This window comes from Lontra canadensis, unplaced genomic scaffold, assembly GCF_010015895.1.
Source record: "Lontra canadensis isolate GAN:19392208 unplaced genomic scaffold, GSC_riverotter_1.0 scaffold4, whole genome shotgun sequence".
NCBI lineage: Eukaryota > Metazoa > Chordata > Mammalia > Carnivora > Mustelidae > Lontra > Lontra canadensis.
The window spans coordinates 36,599,364-36,614,697 of record NW_022630998.1 but is presented as its reverse complement, the minus strand read 5'-3'; the positions used below and the strand labels follow the sequence as shown (position 1 = coordinate 36,614,697).

General features: G+C 40.2%; 1 protein-coding gene across 1 annotated transcript in view; it reads left to right on the top strand.

Annotated features, from left to right (window-relative positions):
- ANKDD1B (ankyrin repeat and death domain containing 1B) overlaps window positions 1-15,334 on the top strand; it is a 63,780-nt gene that overhangs the window by 7,316 nt on the left and 41,130 nt on the right. Inside the window, 2 exon segments of the mRNA XM_032843880.1 lie at window positions 2,239-2,342; window positions 5,336-5,434. Coding sequence (XP_032699771.1) covers window positions 2,239-2,342; window positions 5,336-5,434 — 203 coding nt within the window.

Sequence of the window (15,334 nt, the reverse complement as noted above, 5' to 3'; positions counted from 1 at the left end):
ACAAACATTTGTCTCAGTTTTTGAGTCTAGAAATCCTAGATCAAGGTGTCAGTGGAGTTAGTTTCCCCAGAGGCCTCTTTCCTTGGCTTGTAGATGACCATCTCCTCCCAGTGTCTCCACATGGTCTTTCCTATGTCATATCTGTATCCAAATTTCCTCTAAGGACACCAGTCACATTTGATTAGAGCCCACCCTAATGACTTCATTTTAATTACCTCTTGTAAGACCCTATCACCAAATATAGTCACATTTTGAGGTACCGGAGTTAGAGCTTCAACATGTAAAATTTGAGGGATTACAACGCAGCTACAACACTGCAACATTTAAACACATGGCTTCCAGGGTTGATAAAATGGGAAGAAAGCACCTGGAAGGTGACGCAGGAGCTTTTCACCAACTTCACCCCAAGGAACATACGACCCCTTCTGCTTTCAGTCCAGGGGAAGGACCTCACCTTAACTGCACCCTGACTGGGATGTGGAGGTATCCAGGCATTTAGATGGGGGAGCAGATATGAATGAGCACTATCTGAGTCTCCCACAGCACGGTTATGTGTTTCTCTGTAGTACTCTTCAGCTGTCCAGGTGCAGAAATGGAACAAAAAGAAGTTGGGTTTAGTCTCAGAATTAAGATTCTGCCAGCTGGTCTGATGAGGAAAGAGATTGGCAAGGGAGGTAAAGGTGTTTGTATAGAAGCAATTTCAGAGGTGGACTATAGGATCTAACCTGGGCAAGGGGTGGAGTAAAAGAATAAAGGATGAATAACAGGAAGAGCTGGTAAGAACAGTAGATTGGAGGACTTGATGAGGTTGCAAAATTTCAGGACTGTGAGAACTAGAGCAGGTGAGTTGGATGGATGAGGTGGTGGTCAGATGGTGGAATTCTTTTTTTTTTTTTTTTAAGATTTTATTTATTTATTTGACAGAGAGAGATCATAAGCAGGCAGAGAGGCAGGCAGAGAGAGGGGGAAGCAGGGTCCCTGCTGAGCAGAGAGCCCGATGCGGGGTTCGATCCCAGGACCCTGGGATCATGATCTGAGCCGAAGGCAGCAGCTTAACCCACTGAGCCACCCAGGCGCCCCCAGATGGTGGGATTCTTAAAGATGTCAGAGGTAATGTAGTTTTTGATGGTGATGTCAAGAGTAGGTCCCTGAAATTGGGTGGCTGAGATCAGGTGGGATATAGATTGTTCTCCATGAGAGAGTCAGAGAACGGGGAGACCAGGGATTTGTCATCTGTGTGGATGTTGAAGTCATTTAGAGTGGGGACCATAAGAAGGGTGGAAGGCAAGAGGGGGATCCATGCGATAGAAAGAATGAATATGTATTTCTCCCATGAAGATCCTCTTGGTCTTTGATTAGACTTGTTCATATTCTACAGTCTTCAACAGATTTTTGTTATTGTTGTTGTTATTATTATTATTGGGAAACTACTTGGCAACACATACATAAAACCTCTCTTAGGTTGCTTTCTTTTTAGAGATGGTCTGTTGCTGATTTCAGATCATTCCAATTCTGACTTTATCCCCCAATATTGGGGTTGCTCCCCAAATCCTCCTGCATATTAAAAAAACTAAATAAATCCTGAAAACTTTTCTAGGCTAGTTAATAAAATCTGCCACCCGAATGTGTGTGTGTGTGAAATATGTGATGTTTATAGTAGGTATGAATCTACTTTTACCTTTTTTTATATAAATGAAAATAAAACATGTTCATCCCTTTCAGCCTTTGTGTATGTTTACATGATATGCTACATTTTAATGATTTATTTCTGCTGGCCAGCATCTTCAGTGGGTTCTGCAGACAGCAGTTTTATCTCTGTAAACTTGTATGGAGCATTTGGGCTTCTGCCTATCTAATCTTATACAGACATTTATTAAAAAACAAAACAAAACAAAAATCAAAAAAAACAGAAAGTCCATGGCCACCCTCCAATCTCCTAGAGGCAGATGCTACATTGCTGACTTCAGGGTGGTCCTTGGAAATGATGTTTTGTTTGGGACCAGGAATATCTTTAAGGGTGTGAAAACATTTGCATGGGGAGCACAGAGTGGAATCTTGATAATACAGCTCTGTAGAATATTGATGCAGAGTTCCTATGTCCAGATTGGCAGAACGTGAAAGGCTCAAGGCTGTTGTGTCAAGTTTTTAAAGTTACCAGGTTTGTCACGTGAGGTTTGCTTTCTTTTTGTCTTCATCCCCCTTAAAATTCTTCAGTCATGCTTGCTTTCATTCTTTCAGTACTGCCAAACGAGAGAAACTTTCAGAATGCTGCAAAAAGCAATAATTTGGATCTTATGGAGAAGCTGTTTGAAAAGAAGGTTAACATTAATGCTGTGAACAATGTAAGTAGAAGTCACAGGTATGGCAAGTGAGTACCCTAAGGGTGGTTTGGATTTACACAGTGCAACTCAAATAGTAATAAAAATTAAAATGATTGTGCTGGATGGGGTGAAGGAGAGCTCTGTTGTTGGTAATTCCAGAATGTGTAAGCTCAAGGTGGAATTATGCTGAGGAATAGTTCTGGGTGTTTTAATTTATCTTATCAGAGGGGAAATACACAGTCACTGTGTGCATCTTTGCAAAGACTGTGGGTGGGCAGTAAAGCCAGTTGTCAAGGTTATGGGCCTGGACTTGATCTGGATTGCAGCCTGTGGATCATTGGCCTCACACATTCTGGAAAGGCAGAACATCTTTTGCTTCACAGTTTTGTCACTGCTTTCTCTCCAGGGATGTCCTTTGTTTTTCGGCCCACCAAGTTTAACATCCAAAGGAGCATGGGTTTGTATTTTACCACTTTGGAAATATGGTGCCTTTGCATGTCAGGCACTAGGGCCTTTTCTAAAACCTGGCTCTTAACTTTATTGTTCTTGATGTGTCTGGGGTTAGGAGAGAAGTCCACTGCTAGAAATATGAATTTCCTACTGCTTAGTTTTGTAGAGATTTCCTGATAGCTTTTCAGGGCAAGGTTTATCAAAGTGAACAGATTTGGGGCTGTGTTAATTGCTTAGGACAATCTGTGCAGTGGATCAAAAACGGGAAAATAGAGTTGGATTTAATGTTAAATGAAGTTCAGTGTTCCGACTTGTACAGACCTCTTCCCAGGCACTGGGGAGGGCTCTAGCAATATTTTCTCATGCTTAAATGGTTTTGTAAAATCCAAAAAAGTAAGAAACTTTAATTGCCATCAATTCAGCTTTTTGACTCTGGCTTTAAAAAGGTCTCCCTAGAGAGTAGACTTTCCATTACACAGCACATAGAGCTGTCCCAGACAGTGAGGTCATACGAATTGAAGTCATGTATCAGATGCAGTGGAAGGATGTTTACCAGTTGTGCTGTGTATATGTGAGAGATATATGTTTGCATATATATGGAAATTTATGTGTTTATGTGTATATTGTGTGCATGTGTATGTCTGATGTGTTACCGTTTTATATAACATTCGTTGTCCTTAGGTATCCTAGAAAGAGTAGAGAAATAGCAAAATTTTGCAGCATAACAATTTTAGGAACCAAACAAAAACAACAACAAAACCAAAAGGAAAAAAATCAGGAAAGAAGGGAGTAAAAACAAAGAAGTAAGCAAGGGTCTTTGAAAATAATATCTAGTTAAACTGTTGAATAAGTAAAGCAATAATCATTTTCCCAAGTAGCAGGAAATAGATTCTCTAATGTACTTTTACAATAATTTAAAATTTTTGCACATAAGACTTTCTGATGTTTTTTATCTTTAAAAGATATTTTATTTATTTATTTGCAAGAGAGTGAGCACAGAGGGAGAGTGAGAGGGAGAAGTAGACCCCCACACTGAGCAGAGAGCTCAGTGTGGGACTCCATCTGAGGACCCTGAGATCATGACCTGGCCGAAGGCAGACACTTAACCAACTGAGCCACCCAGGTGCCCCAAGACTTTCTGATATTTTAAACTGTATTTTTATGTTAAAGTATTGAAAAGGATTTAATGCTAAATGAAGTATCATTTAGGGCACATTTGAGGCATTTTAATTTATGGTCACTGTGGCAAGTTATCATCAGCTCTCGATGAAATGTATTATACTTTCTAACAATATCTGTTTTGGTCCCATTTATAGCAAATTGTTGACATGGTTAGTTGCAGAGTTCCTTAAAATCCGTAATGATAGAGATGAAAAAATATATATAAGTGGTTTTATTGAATTCTCTTGGATGCTGTTTTGGCTTGACATACCAGAACACAGCTCTAAATGGCAGACACTATCAGGATAACTTATGTTTTGTCAAACGTCAGTTTACCATCAGTTTAGCTACCAAGGATATCAGATATTTAAATTTTGCAGTACATTATTTGTTTGAAATAAAGGAGGAAATCCATGTGCAGGTACCTTGTTTGGAAGTAAAACCAGTCTCTAGAATATGGGAAATACGACTTGTATTTTACTTACAAGCAAAACATCTCTTGTCTGAAACACAGTGAACTGTCTCTGGACATCCCAGGAGCACCTTGTTGGCTTTCCTTTGAAGCAACAGACAGTCAGAGCTTTCTTTTTCTGTGTCTGTTCTTTTTCTTTGTCCTGTTCTTTTCTTTTTTCTTCTCTTCCTTCTTTCTTTCATTCTGAAGCTGTTTATTTGTTTAAGTGAAATAAACAGTACAAAAATTATAGAAGAAAGACCATATATGGGTTGAACATCTAGGGAAATTTTTGTTTTACATTACCAATATATTCTAAGCAGAAAAAATTACTGTTCTTTGTGATTGCATATGGGAGAAAATACAACTTTTACTTTTAATTTTATTTACTTATTTTTAAAAGTTTTATTTATTTGAGTGAGAGAGGGAAAGCATGTGTCAGGAAAGGGGCTGAGGGAGAAGGAGAGGGATAAGCAGACTCCCTGCTGAGCACAGAGCCTAATGCAGGGCTTGATCCCAGGACCCTGAGATCATGACCTGAGCTGAAGGCAGACGCTTAACTGACTGAGCCATCCAGACATCCCTACAACTTTTTTTTTTTTAAGATTTTATTTATTTATTTGACAGAGGGAGAGATCATAAGTAGGCAGAGAGGCAGCAGAGAGAGAAGGGGAAGCAGACTCCCCAGTGAGCAGAGAGCCCGATGCGGGGCTTGATCTCAGAACCCTGAGATCATGACCTTAGCCGAAGGCAGAGGCTTAACCCAGTCAGCCACCCAAGAGCCCCAACTTTTACTTTTTAATTAAAATCCATTACATTGTTACAATCAATCATAGGTTATGCCATGCACATATAAACATATGATAGAAAATTATGACCATTTAAGACATAGGAATCATAAAGAAGCTAAATAACAATTAGATGAAGGAAAACACAAATTATGTTTCCTCAGATGAACCGCACAGCCCTGCATTTTGCAGTGGGGGCAAATCATATATCTGCGGTGGATTTCTTGCTCAATCACAAGGCAAGAGTGGATATTGCTGATCAGGTAAGTTCCTTTTCATTTGGTAGAATGGACTGGAGCATAACCAGTGTATGGGGGAAATCTGGTTACTTCAGTTATCTTTTCTTCACATACACACCCAATATTTCCAAATTCAGCTTTCACTTTGGAAAGATCTCTTTAAGGTGTATTGGTAACTAAATTGTTTACCCACTACCTGTAGGACTTAGGCTTTTGCTCATTTTCTCATATTGACCTTACGGCCAGTAAAATGCCTTTGTGGACATTGTAGAGGGTATGTGCTATGGTGAGTGCTGTGAAATGTGTAAGCCTGATGATTCACAGACCTGTACCCCTGGGGCAAATAATACATAATTACATTATATGTTAATTAAAAAAAAAGAATAAGATGGTTGCCTATAGTATAATTTGGGACATGGAGGACAGAAACTAACTGGCCTCAGGGACATTAAGTCTTGACTTTGCTGTGTGAACTCTAACAAAGCTTGTTAAGTACATACTGTGTACTATGCACCAGTTTTAGGATTTTGATATTTAATGCTCAACCTTGTCTCCCAACCTTGTGAGAACAGGGTTACTAAAAATACACAGTTTTCATATGAAGAGTCCAAGACACAGAAGTTAAATATCTTGCCCAAAGTATTACATCTAAGAAGGGGTGAAGGCAGGATTTAAACCTGGTTTACCTGGTTCCAGAGACCAAGCTGTTAGCCCCAAAGCAGCTTAACTATTTGTCTGGATTGATATGAAAACCCACCCTAAGGATTTTCTCCCTATTTTTCCTAACTTCACTTACTACTTTACCATGGCACAAGAAAACCACTTGGGCTGGATATACCCAATATCACGTTCATCATCTCCAGCTGCAATGAAGGATGATGGGCTTGGTTTTTAGAATCCTATGGACTATGGCTCCTGGTTCTTAATCAAATGGGCCATTGTTCTTAAAGTGTTCAGTAAGTAGGTTTCTACATAGCTATTCTGTATTCTGTCTGGATTGACTCATTGGAAGATAAAGCTCAGCACTGCTTTACTTTCATTCTCCCGGAGCCTGGGTTTTTACTATGTGCTTAGTAAATCTTTGGAAGATGAGTGAATGAAGTCAGATCAAACTAGCTGGTCATCTTATTGGCTTTGTTGGTATAGACATGGCCTAGACATGATAATGATGAATATTTTTCTTTGTTTTACAAGTGGGATGCATCCTTCTCTGTCTACTTTATTCCTCTGAGATTGGTAGGCAAGTTGAGTATTATGTAGTAGAATCAGAGTGAAGAAGTACCCTTTACTAAAAACTGTCACAGAAAGCACTCTAATTTTGTGAGGATAGTAAGTTGTATTATGGTTATGGTACTTTACATGTTGTTTGGGTCTGGAAGTTGTTATTTGATTATTTTACAATGTTAGTTAGCCTGAAAAAGATGATTTGGTAATAGAACTGATTGCCAAGGGTCTATTCTTATTTTGACATTGAAACCCTGATACAGTAACTTTTTGTTTCAATTTTTAAATGGACAATACAATTTTCTTTCTTTTTGGTGTACAGTTCTATGAATTTTAGATTCATGTAGTCACCACCGTAAACAAAATACAGAACAGTTGCATCACCCAGAAAATTTCCTCATACCTCCTCTTTGTAGTCAAACCCTCTCCTCTCCATCTCTATATTTTTGCGTTTTTGAGAATGCCATATAAATGATGTCATGTAGCATACAAAATGTTGACAATTACCTCTTTCACTCAGAAAAATCTCTCCTGGATTCATTCATATTGTATGTATCAGGAATTCTTCCCTTTTTGTTGCGAATAGTATTTCTGTATATAGATGTGCCACAAGTTTATTTAGGCCTTCACCTGTTGAAGGACATTAGAGTTGTTTCCTGTTTTTTACTATTACAAATAAAGCTGCTATGACTTTCATGAAGATGTCTGCTGAAGGCTAAGAAGGAAGCCCCTGGCCCTCCCAAAGGTGAAGCCAAAGCAAAGACTTTGAAGGCCAAGAAAGCGGTGCTGAAAGGCATTCACGGTCAGGAAAAAAAGATGACTTGCACGTCACCTACTTTCTGATGGCCCACAACACTGCATCTCCAAAGGCAGCCCAAATAGCCTCAAAAGAGTACCCCCAAGAGAAACAGGCTTGATCACCATGCCATCATCCAGCTCCTCTGCCACCCCAACTACCGATTCAGCCGTGAAGAAGACAGAAGAGAGCAACACACTTGTGTTCATTGTGAATGTCAAGGACAACCACCACCAGATCAAACAGGCTAGGAAGAAGCTCTATGACATTGATGTGGCCAAGGTCCACACCCTGATCAGGCCTGATGGAGAGAAGAAGGCATATGTTCAATTGGCTCCTGACTATGATGCTTTGGATGTTGCCAACAAAACTGGGATCATCTAAACCAAGCCCAGCTGGCTAAACCTAAATATAAGTTTTATTCACAAACAACAACAACAAAAAACAAATAAAGGTGTTATCAACATTTGTGTACCAATTTTATGTAGGTGTAAGTTTTCCTTTCTCTAGTAGAACGTACTAGCAGCGAGATATCTGGGTGGTATAGTAAGCTGTATGTAAGAAACTGTTTTCTGGGGCACCTGGGTGGCTCAGTGGAATAAAGCCTCTGCCTTCAGCTTAGGTCATGATCCTGGGATCCAGCCGCATGGGGCTCTCTGCTAGGCGGGGGGCCTGCTTCCCTTCCTCTCTCTCTGCCTGCCTCTCTGCCTACTTGTGATCTCTGTCTGTCAAATAAATAAATAAAATCTTAAAAAAAAAAAAAAGAAAGAAACTGTTTTCTTTCATGGCTGGGCCTTGCATTTCCAGCAACAGTGTAGCAGAACTATTTGTTCCAGATCCTCATCAGCACTTGTAGCTTTCATTTTTTCATCTTTTCTTAAGATTTCATTTATTCATTTGAGAGGGAGAGAGACAGAGCACAAGCTAGGGAAGAGGCAGAGGAAGAAGAGACTCCCCACGAAACAGAGAACCTGATGTGGGGCTCGATCTCAGGACATGACCTGAGCCAAAGGCAGATGCTTAACCATCTGAGCCACCCAGGTGCCCTAGATTTTCATTTTTTCTCCACAGTGTTTTCTTTTCTAATGGATATGTATTGGTGTTTCATTGCTATTTTAATTTGCATTTCTTTAATGGCTAATAATATCGAGCATCTTTCTTGTGTTATTTGCCATTTGTATATTTTCTTTGGAGATGTGTTTATTCAAATCTTCTGAATATTTTTTAATAGGGTTGTTTGTTTTCTTAATGTTCAGTTTTGAGAGTTCTTTACATATTCTGGATACAGGTCCTTGGTTAGATCTGTGATTTGCAAATATTTTCTCACACTCTGTAACGTATCTTTTTCACAGAACAAAAGTTTTTAATTTTGATGAAGTCCAACTTAGCAGTATTTTAAAAAATGAACCTGGGTGTTGTATTGTACCTAAGAATGACTTGCCTAACTTGTCATGAGATTTTCTCCTATTTTTCTTGTAAAATGTTTAGAGTTGTATGCTTACATTTAGATCTATTGTCTATTTTGAGTTACTAAGTATAAAGCATGAGGAAGAGGTCAAGGTTCATTTTTTCCTTGCATAGGGATGACCAGTTTCTTCATCATTTGACACTAGTTTCCCTTTAGTTTTCAACACTTTTGCAGAGCTGTTTGGACCTGCTCCACGGGTGTACTATCCAGGGCCTGGTCTGAAACCTGGGCAGTGGTCTGCCCCCGTAGTTCTGCATGCCAGGCCTTGGTCATGCTCTGTAGAGTCTGGTCCGCGTACAGATCAGGGTGAGGCCACACACTCACTTCTCAAGCTTCCACCTCTCTAGCATCCTTACCCCCACATTCTCCAGCTCCAGGGTCCCTTTCCCCCTTTTCCTGCCATTCTGACTAGAAAGTCAAAGGTGTGCTCTCTGAGCTCGCTGTGTTGCTTCCCACAATTAGGTTGGTTCTGGGACTGAGGAAGGAAAATAACCAGCATGGGTCCCCACTCCACCCACTCTTCTGGTCCAAGAAGATTTCTCTGTTAGTTTCAGGTGCTTGCCCAGTTAGTGCTGTTGCTACCCCTTCTACCACAGGGTTCCAGCTTTGGGAATGAGGCTTGCCTGGGGCAGGGCCAGAAGAGAATAGAGAAACAGTATTTCTGCTACTTTTCTCTATCCTGTAGGGCCCCCCCCTTCCGCTCCTCAGACTAGAAAGAGAGGGCTTCTCTTGGAGCTCTTTCTGTCTGTTCCCAGAGCACACTTCTGTGACTTACACTGCATTGAGTTCAAGCTGCAAGGTATGGAAGGAAAAAAACAGAAACCAAATCAGGAAACAATCTTCGTTTATATTCTGAGTTATGGTTTACTTCCTAATCTACCTGCTGTCATTTACTTCTCAGAGTCCTCAAATAGCTACTCTATGAATTTTGTCTGGAGATTTTAGTTGCGGTTGGAGAGACAGTGTACTTACTCCATCCTACCCAGGACTGTAATCCCAAATCTTTAACATACTAAAAAGTGAAAAGAATTGTACAATAAACACTTATGCATTCATTTCCCAGGTTGGTAGCATCTTTTCCTATAAACACCATGTTTCTAATATATTGAATATACTACTGGTTTCTGTCAGACCGTAACTCAGTTGTTCCTGGAATGATGAAGAGATGTTCTACCAACTTATTCCAAACATACATTTGGAAGCTAGCATCAGCTTTGTTGTTGTTGTTGTTGTTTGTTTGTTTGTTTGTAATTTGGCCTTGTAAGATTGAAATGCTGTCACGTGGGAAATATGATATTGTATGTATATATTTCAGATATTCCTCTGTACTCTACTTTGAAAGTTTCACTAAGTTTCATATTTCTATAACTTTATCCACAGTGGCATTAGAACATAACTAAGAAAATGCTTTTTATAATTCAAGCAATGCTCTGTTTGGTCAAACTTTCTTTATCTGGGTCATGAGCCTTGAATTTGACTTGGCAGATCTGTCTTCTCACACTGGATTGTAAAGAGCCAACAGTTGAACCCCTTCACCATCAATATTTATTCATTCCCTGCTGTGGGTAAATCTCCATGCCAGCTACTGGAGATTTAATAACATTTAAGTTCTTGTTATTCAAAGTGTCGTCCTGAGACTAGAAACCCTGGCCTTTCCTGGGAGCTTGACATGCAGAATCCCAGACCCCACCCCAGACCTCCTGAATCAGAATCTGTGACTTAACAAGATCCTTAGGTGATCATGTCAGGAAGCACTGGCATGAGATACAGTCCCTACTTTGAGGGGTGTACAGTCTATTGAGGACAAAGACCTTTAACATAACGTATCTCTCAAGGCATTACAAGCTAACCATGGCCTAGGTGCTGAGAGCTCCAGGTTCAAAGTCAGTGGCATCCCTGATTCTTGGGAAGAGGCATACTGGATAAATGGAGGCCCTTAACAGATGTGACTCAAGGATCCCAGGTGGAGAGCAGGTGGTGCTTAGAGAATAATGACAGCATTAGCTCTCAGCTTCTTATCTCTGGGGAGGTACTCCAGTGCATGTGTTCCTCAGGGGAAGTTAATGACCTCACCTATGACCACACTGTTATAGGGTTAGATCGCCACTGACTGTGGGCCTTTCACGCTTTATAGAACATTCTGTATAAGTGTGAGTGTAATCCATGACACATGCTCACAGACTGTCCTAGACATGTCAGTTTCTTGTCACAAGACATAGTTTTATGAACATTTTTGTTAGGGAATTAACATCTGTGAGCAGTGATTCTTAGCCTCTGAGGAATGATGGCTTCAAAGATTCCTGTTGTTGGCAGTTTGAATTCCTGACTCTTGGATTTTATGATTAGTGTTTGAAATCTTTAAGTGTTGCCTGCTTTGAAATTAGGAATGACCTCTTAGGAAAAAATAGAGCTCCTATCCAAGTGTGATTTATCTTCTATCAAAAATATTTCTGAGAAGGGCTTGCAAAGCATCTGGTTTTACTGCTATTCTTTAGAAAACTCACAGTGCAATGTTCTTCGTGACTGAACAGGTGTCTTGTGATCTCTTGGGGATGTCAATTCATTTGTTTGACAGGGAGACATGATTTTTGGAGCCATCAGTTTGTGTGGAACTTAAAGCCATCTTGTGAAGACGAGACCACCTAAGGAAAATCCAAAACTGGTGACATCACCATCCTGGACTTCAAGCTCTAATACAAAGCTGTAATCATCAAGACAGTATGGTACTTGTACAAAAACAGACATATAGATCAATGGAACAGAATAGAGAACCCAGAAATGCACCCTCAACTCTATAGTCAACTAATCTTTGGCAAAGCAGGAAAGAACATCCAATGGAAAAAAGACAGTCTCTTCCACAAATGGAGCTGAGAAAATTGGACAGCCACATGCTGAGAATGAAACTGGACCATTTCCTTACACCATATACAAAAATAGATTCAAATGGATGGAAGATCTCAATGTGAGGGAGGAATCCATCAAAATCCTAGAGGAGACTACTGGCAGCAACATCTTTGACTTCAGCTGCGGCAACTTCTTGCTAGACACATCTCCAAAGGCAAGGCAAAAAAAGGCAAAAATGAGCTATTGGGACTTCATCAAGATAAAAAGCTTTTGCACAGCAAAGGAAACAGCTGACAAAACCAAAGGCAATCAACAGAATGGGAGAAGCTATTTGCAAATGGCATATCAGATAAAGGGGTAGTATCCGAAATCTATGAAGAACTTATCAAACTCAATACCCAAAGAACAAATAATCCAATCAAGAAATGGGCAGAAGACATGAACAGACATTTCTGCAAAGAAGACATCCAAATGGCCAACAGACACATGAAAGAATGTTCATCATCACTTGGCATCAGGGAAATACAAATCAAAACCACAGTGAGATACCACCTCACACCATCAGATGGCTAAAATTAACCAGTCAGGAAACGATGTTGGAGAGGATGCAGAGAAAGGGAAACCCTCTTAGACTGTTGGTGGGTATGAAAGCTGGTTCAGCCACTCTTGAAAACAGTATGGAGATTCCAAAAGGTTGAAAACAGAGCTACCCTACGACCCAGCAATTGCACTACTGGGTGTTTATCCCAAAGATACAAATGAAGTGATCCTAAGAGTCACTCGCACCCCAGTGTTTAAGGCAACAATGTTCACAATAGCCAAGCTATGGAAAGAGCCCAGTGTCCATTGACAGAGGAATAAAGAAGATGTGGTGTGTATATACAATGGAATACTACTCAGCTATCAAAAAATGAAATTTTGCCACTTGCAATGACCTGGATGGAACTAGGGTGTGTTATGCTAAGCTAAATATGTTGATCAGAGAAAAACAATTATCATATGATCTCGCTGATATGTAGAATTTAAGAAACAAGACAGAGTTTTGTTTTGAAGAGAGGGAAAAATAAAACAAGACAATATCAGAGAGGGAGACAAACCATAAGAGAGTCTTTTCTTTTTTTCTTTTTTTTTTTTTTTAAGATTTTTATTTATTTATTTGACAGAGAGAGACATCACAAGTAGGCAGAGAGGCAGGGGGAGAGAGGAGGAAGCAGGCTCCCCGCTGAGCAGAGAGCCTGATGAGGGGCTCGATCCCAGGACCCTGAGACCATGACCCAAGCCGAAGGCAGAGGCTTAACCCACTGAGCTACCCAGACGCCCCCCGTAAGAGACTCTTAAGCATAGGAAACAAACTGAGGGTTGCTGGAGGGGAGGGTGTGGGGGATGGGGTAACTGAGTGATGGACATTAAGGAGGGTACATGATGTAAGAGCACTTGGTATTATATGAGACTGATGGATCACCTCTACCTCTGAAACCAATAATACATTATGTGTTAATTGATTTTAAATAAAAATAAATAAATTTAAAAAATATTTCTGACCTCTTTTTGGCCATATGTGAAACTGGATTTAGTATTCCTGAATAGAGACCATTAATTTGTAGAGAAGAGTCATTAAGGAAGAGTCATTAAGGAAATTGTGTTTAGGGTACATTTCTTGAAGAACCTCAATGAGTTATTGTCCATCATTAGTCCTTGGGAAAAAGTGCAGAACTTGATGAGCATTTTCTGCACAATGGAATTGTAAATATATAAATAGACTTAAGTAGACTCACTGGGTAGTGTGACAGCTGAAATGTACATTTTGTAGAGTGTGTACATTTAAAGCAGAGTTTATCAACAGTGACCCTATGACATTTTGGTCAAATGTTTTTTTTTGTTGTGGGGGACTGTTTGGGATTATAGGATGCTTTGCAGTATCTCTGGCTTCTACCCACTCAATGCCAGTATCTCCACTCAGCCACAGCAATCAACAGTTATCTTCAGACATCTCCAAATGTCCCCTGGGGGGCAAAATTGGCCCATCTCCCCCACTGAGAACCACTGAGTTACACCTCAATAATCTGGGACTTCCTTTTCACTTTTCTGTATCTGTACTTTCCTGAGAAGAAGAGAATACATTAATGCAGTTTCTGGGGCAACCAAAGTAAATGCCAAAAGACAAATGAAAGTGCCCCCCCACAGACCCTCCTTCCTTGTTTTAGTCATACTGTATACCTCTAGCAAACTGGTTTCTTGACTACAAACAAAGTCAATTAGGAGAGGCAGTTAAGATGGAAGTCACTTGAACAGAGCAATGGGTGATTTTTTTTGACAGAGATAAAAGGAAACAGAAGATCAGACACATGAACTTACGGTTAAGGAGTATGAGGCTGAGTGTGAACTAGAATACTACTTGAAAGTAGGAGAGTGAAATTGGTCAGTTTCTTTTAACTCCACAGGTCACGCTCATAATGTCTGCTCTATATTACTTCTCTAACTTGGGGGCTAGGATGCATGTCCCAACTTTCCTAGTTTAGTACTCTCCAATTCCACCTTCCTGAGACAGCCAATGTTAACTACCGGCTGTTTCCTTTCACACTTTTCTCCTGTTCCTTCCGTCTACAAGTCTAACTACCCACAGCATCCCTAAAGGTCAGTAGGTACCTACTGAGTCTGTCAGTCTGTTTCATGCACATGCACACCTATATAACTTCATATAGAAGAATATTTTAAACGATTTATACATAAATAGGATTCTTTTTTATTAATTATTTTATTAACATATAATATATTATTTGCCCCAGGGGTACAGGTCTGTGAATCATCAAGCTTACACACTTCACAGCACTCGCCATAGCACATACCCTCCCCACAACCCAACCACCCTCTCCATAACCCCCCTCCACCCAGCAACCCTCAGATTGTTTTGTGAAATTAAGAGTCTCCCTGGTTTGTCTCCCTCCTGATCCCATCTTATTTTATTTTTTTCCTTCCCAACTCCCCTCACTCTGCCTCTCAAATTCCTCACATCTGGGAGATCATATGATATTTGTCTTTCTCTGATTGACTTATTTCACTCAGCACAATACCCTCTAGTTCCATCCACATCATTGCAAATGGCAAGATTTCATTTCTTTTGATGGCTGCATAGTATTCCATTGTGTATATATACTACCTCTTTATCCATTCATCTGTTGATAGATATCTACATTCTTTTTTAAATTTTAAATTTTTTATTTTTTAAAGGTTTTATTTATTTATTTGACAGAGGGAGAGAGAGATCACAAGTAGGCAGAGAGGCAGGCAGAGAGAGAGGGGGATGCAGGCTCCCTGCTGAGCAGAGAGCCTGATGTGGGGCTCGATCCCAGGACCCTGAGATCATGACCTGAGCTGAAGGCAGAGGCTTAACCCACTGAGCCACCCAGGCACCCCTACGTACTTTTTAAAAAAAAAATTTTAATTAACATATAATGTATCATTAGCCCCAGGGGTACAGGTCTGTGAATCGTCAGGTTTACATACTTCACAGCATCATACTTCACAGTATGTGCTATAGCTTCCCCAATGTCCATAACCCAACCACCCTCTCCCTATCCCCCTCCCCCCCCCC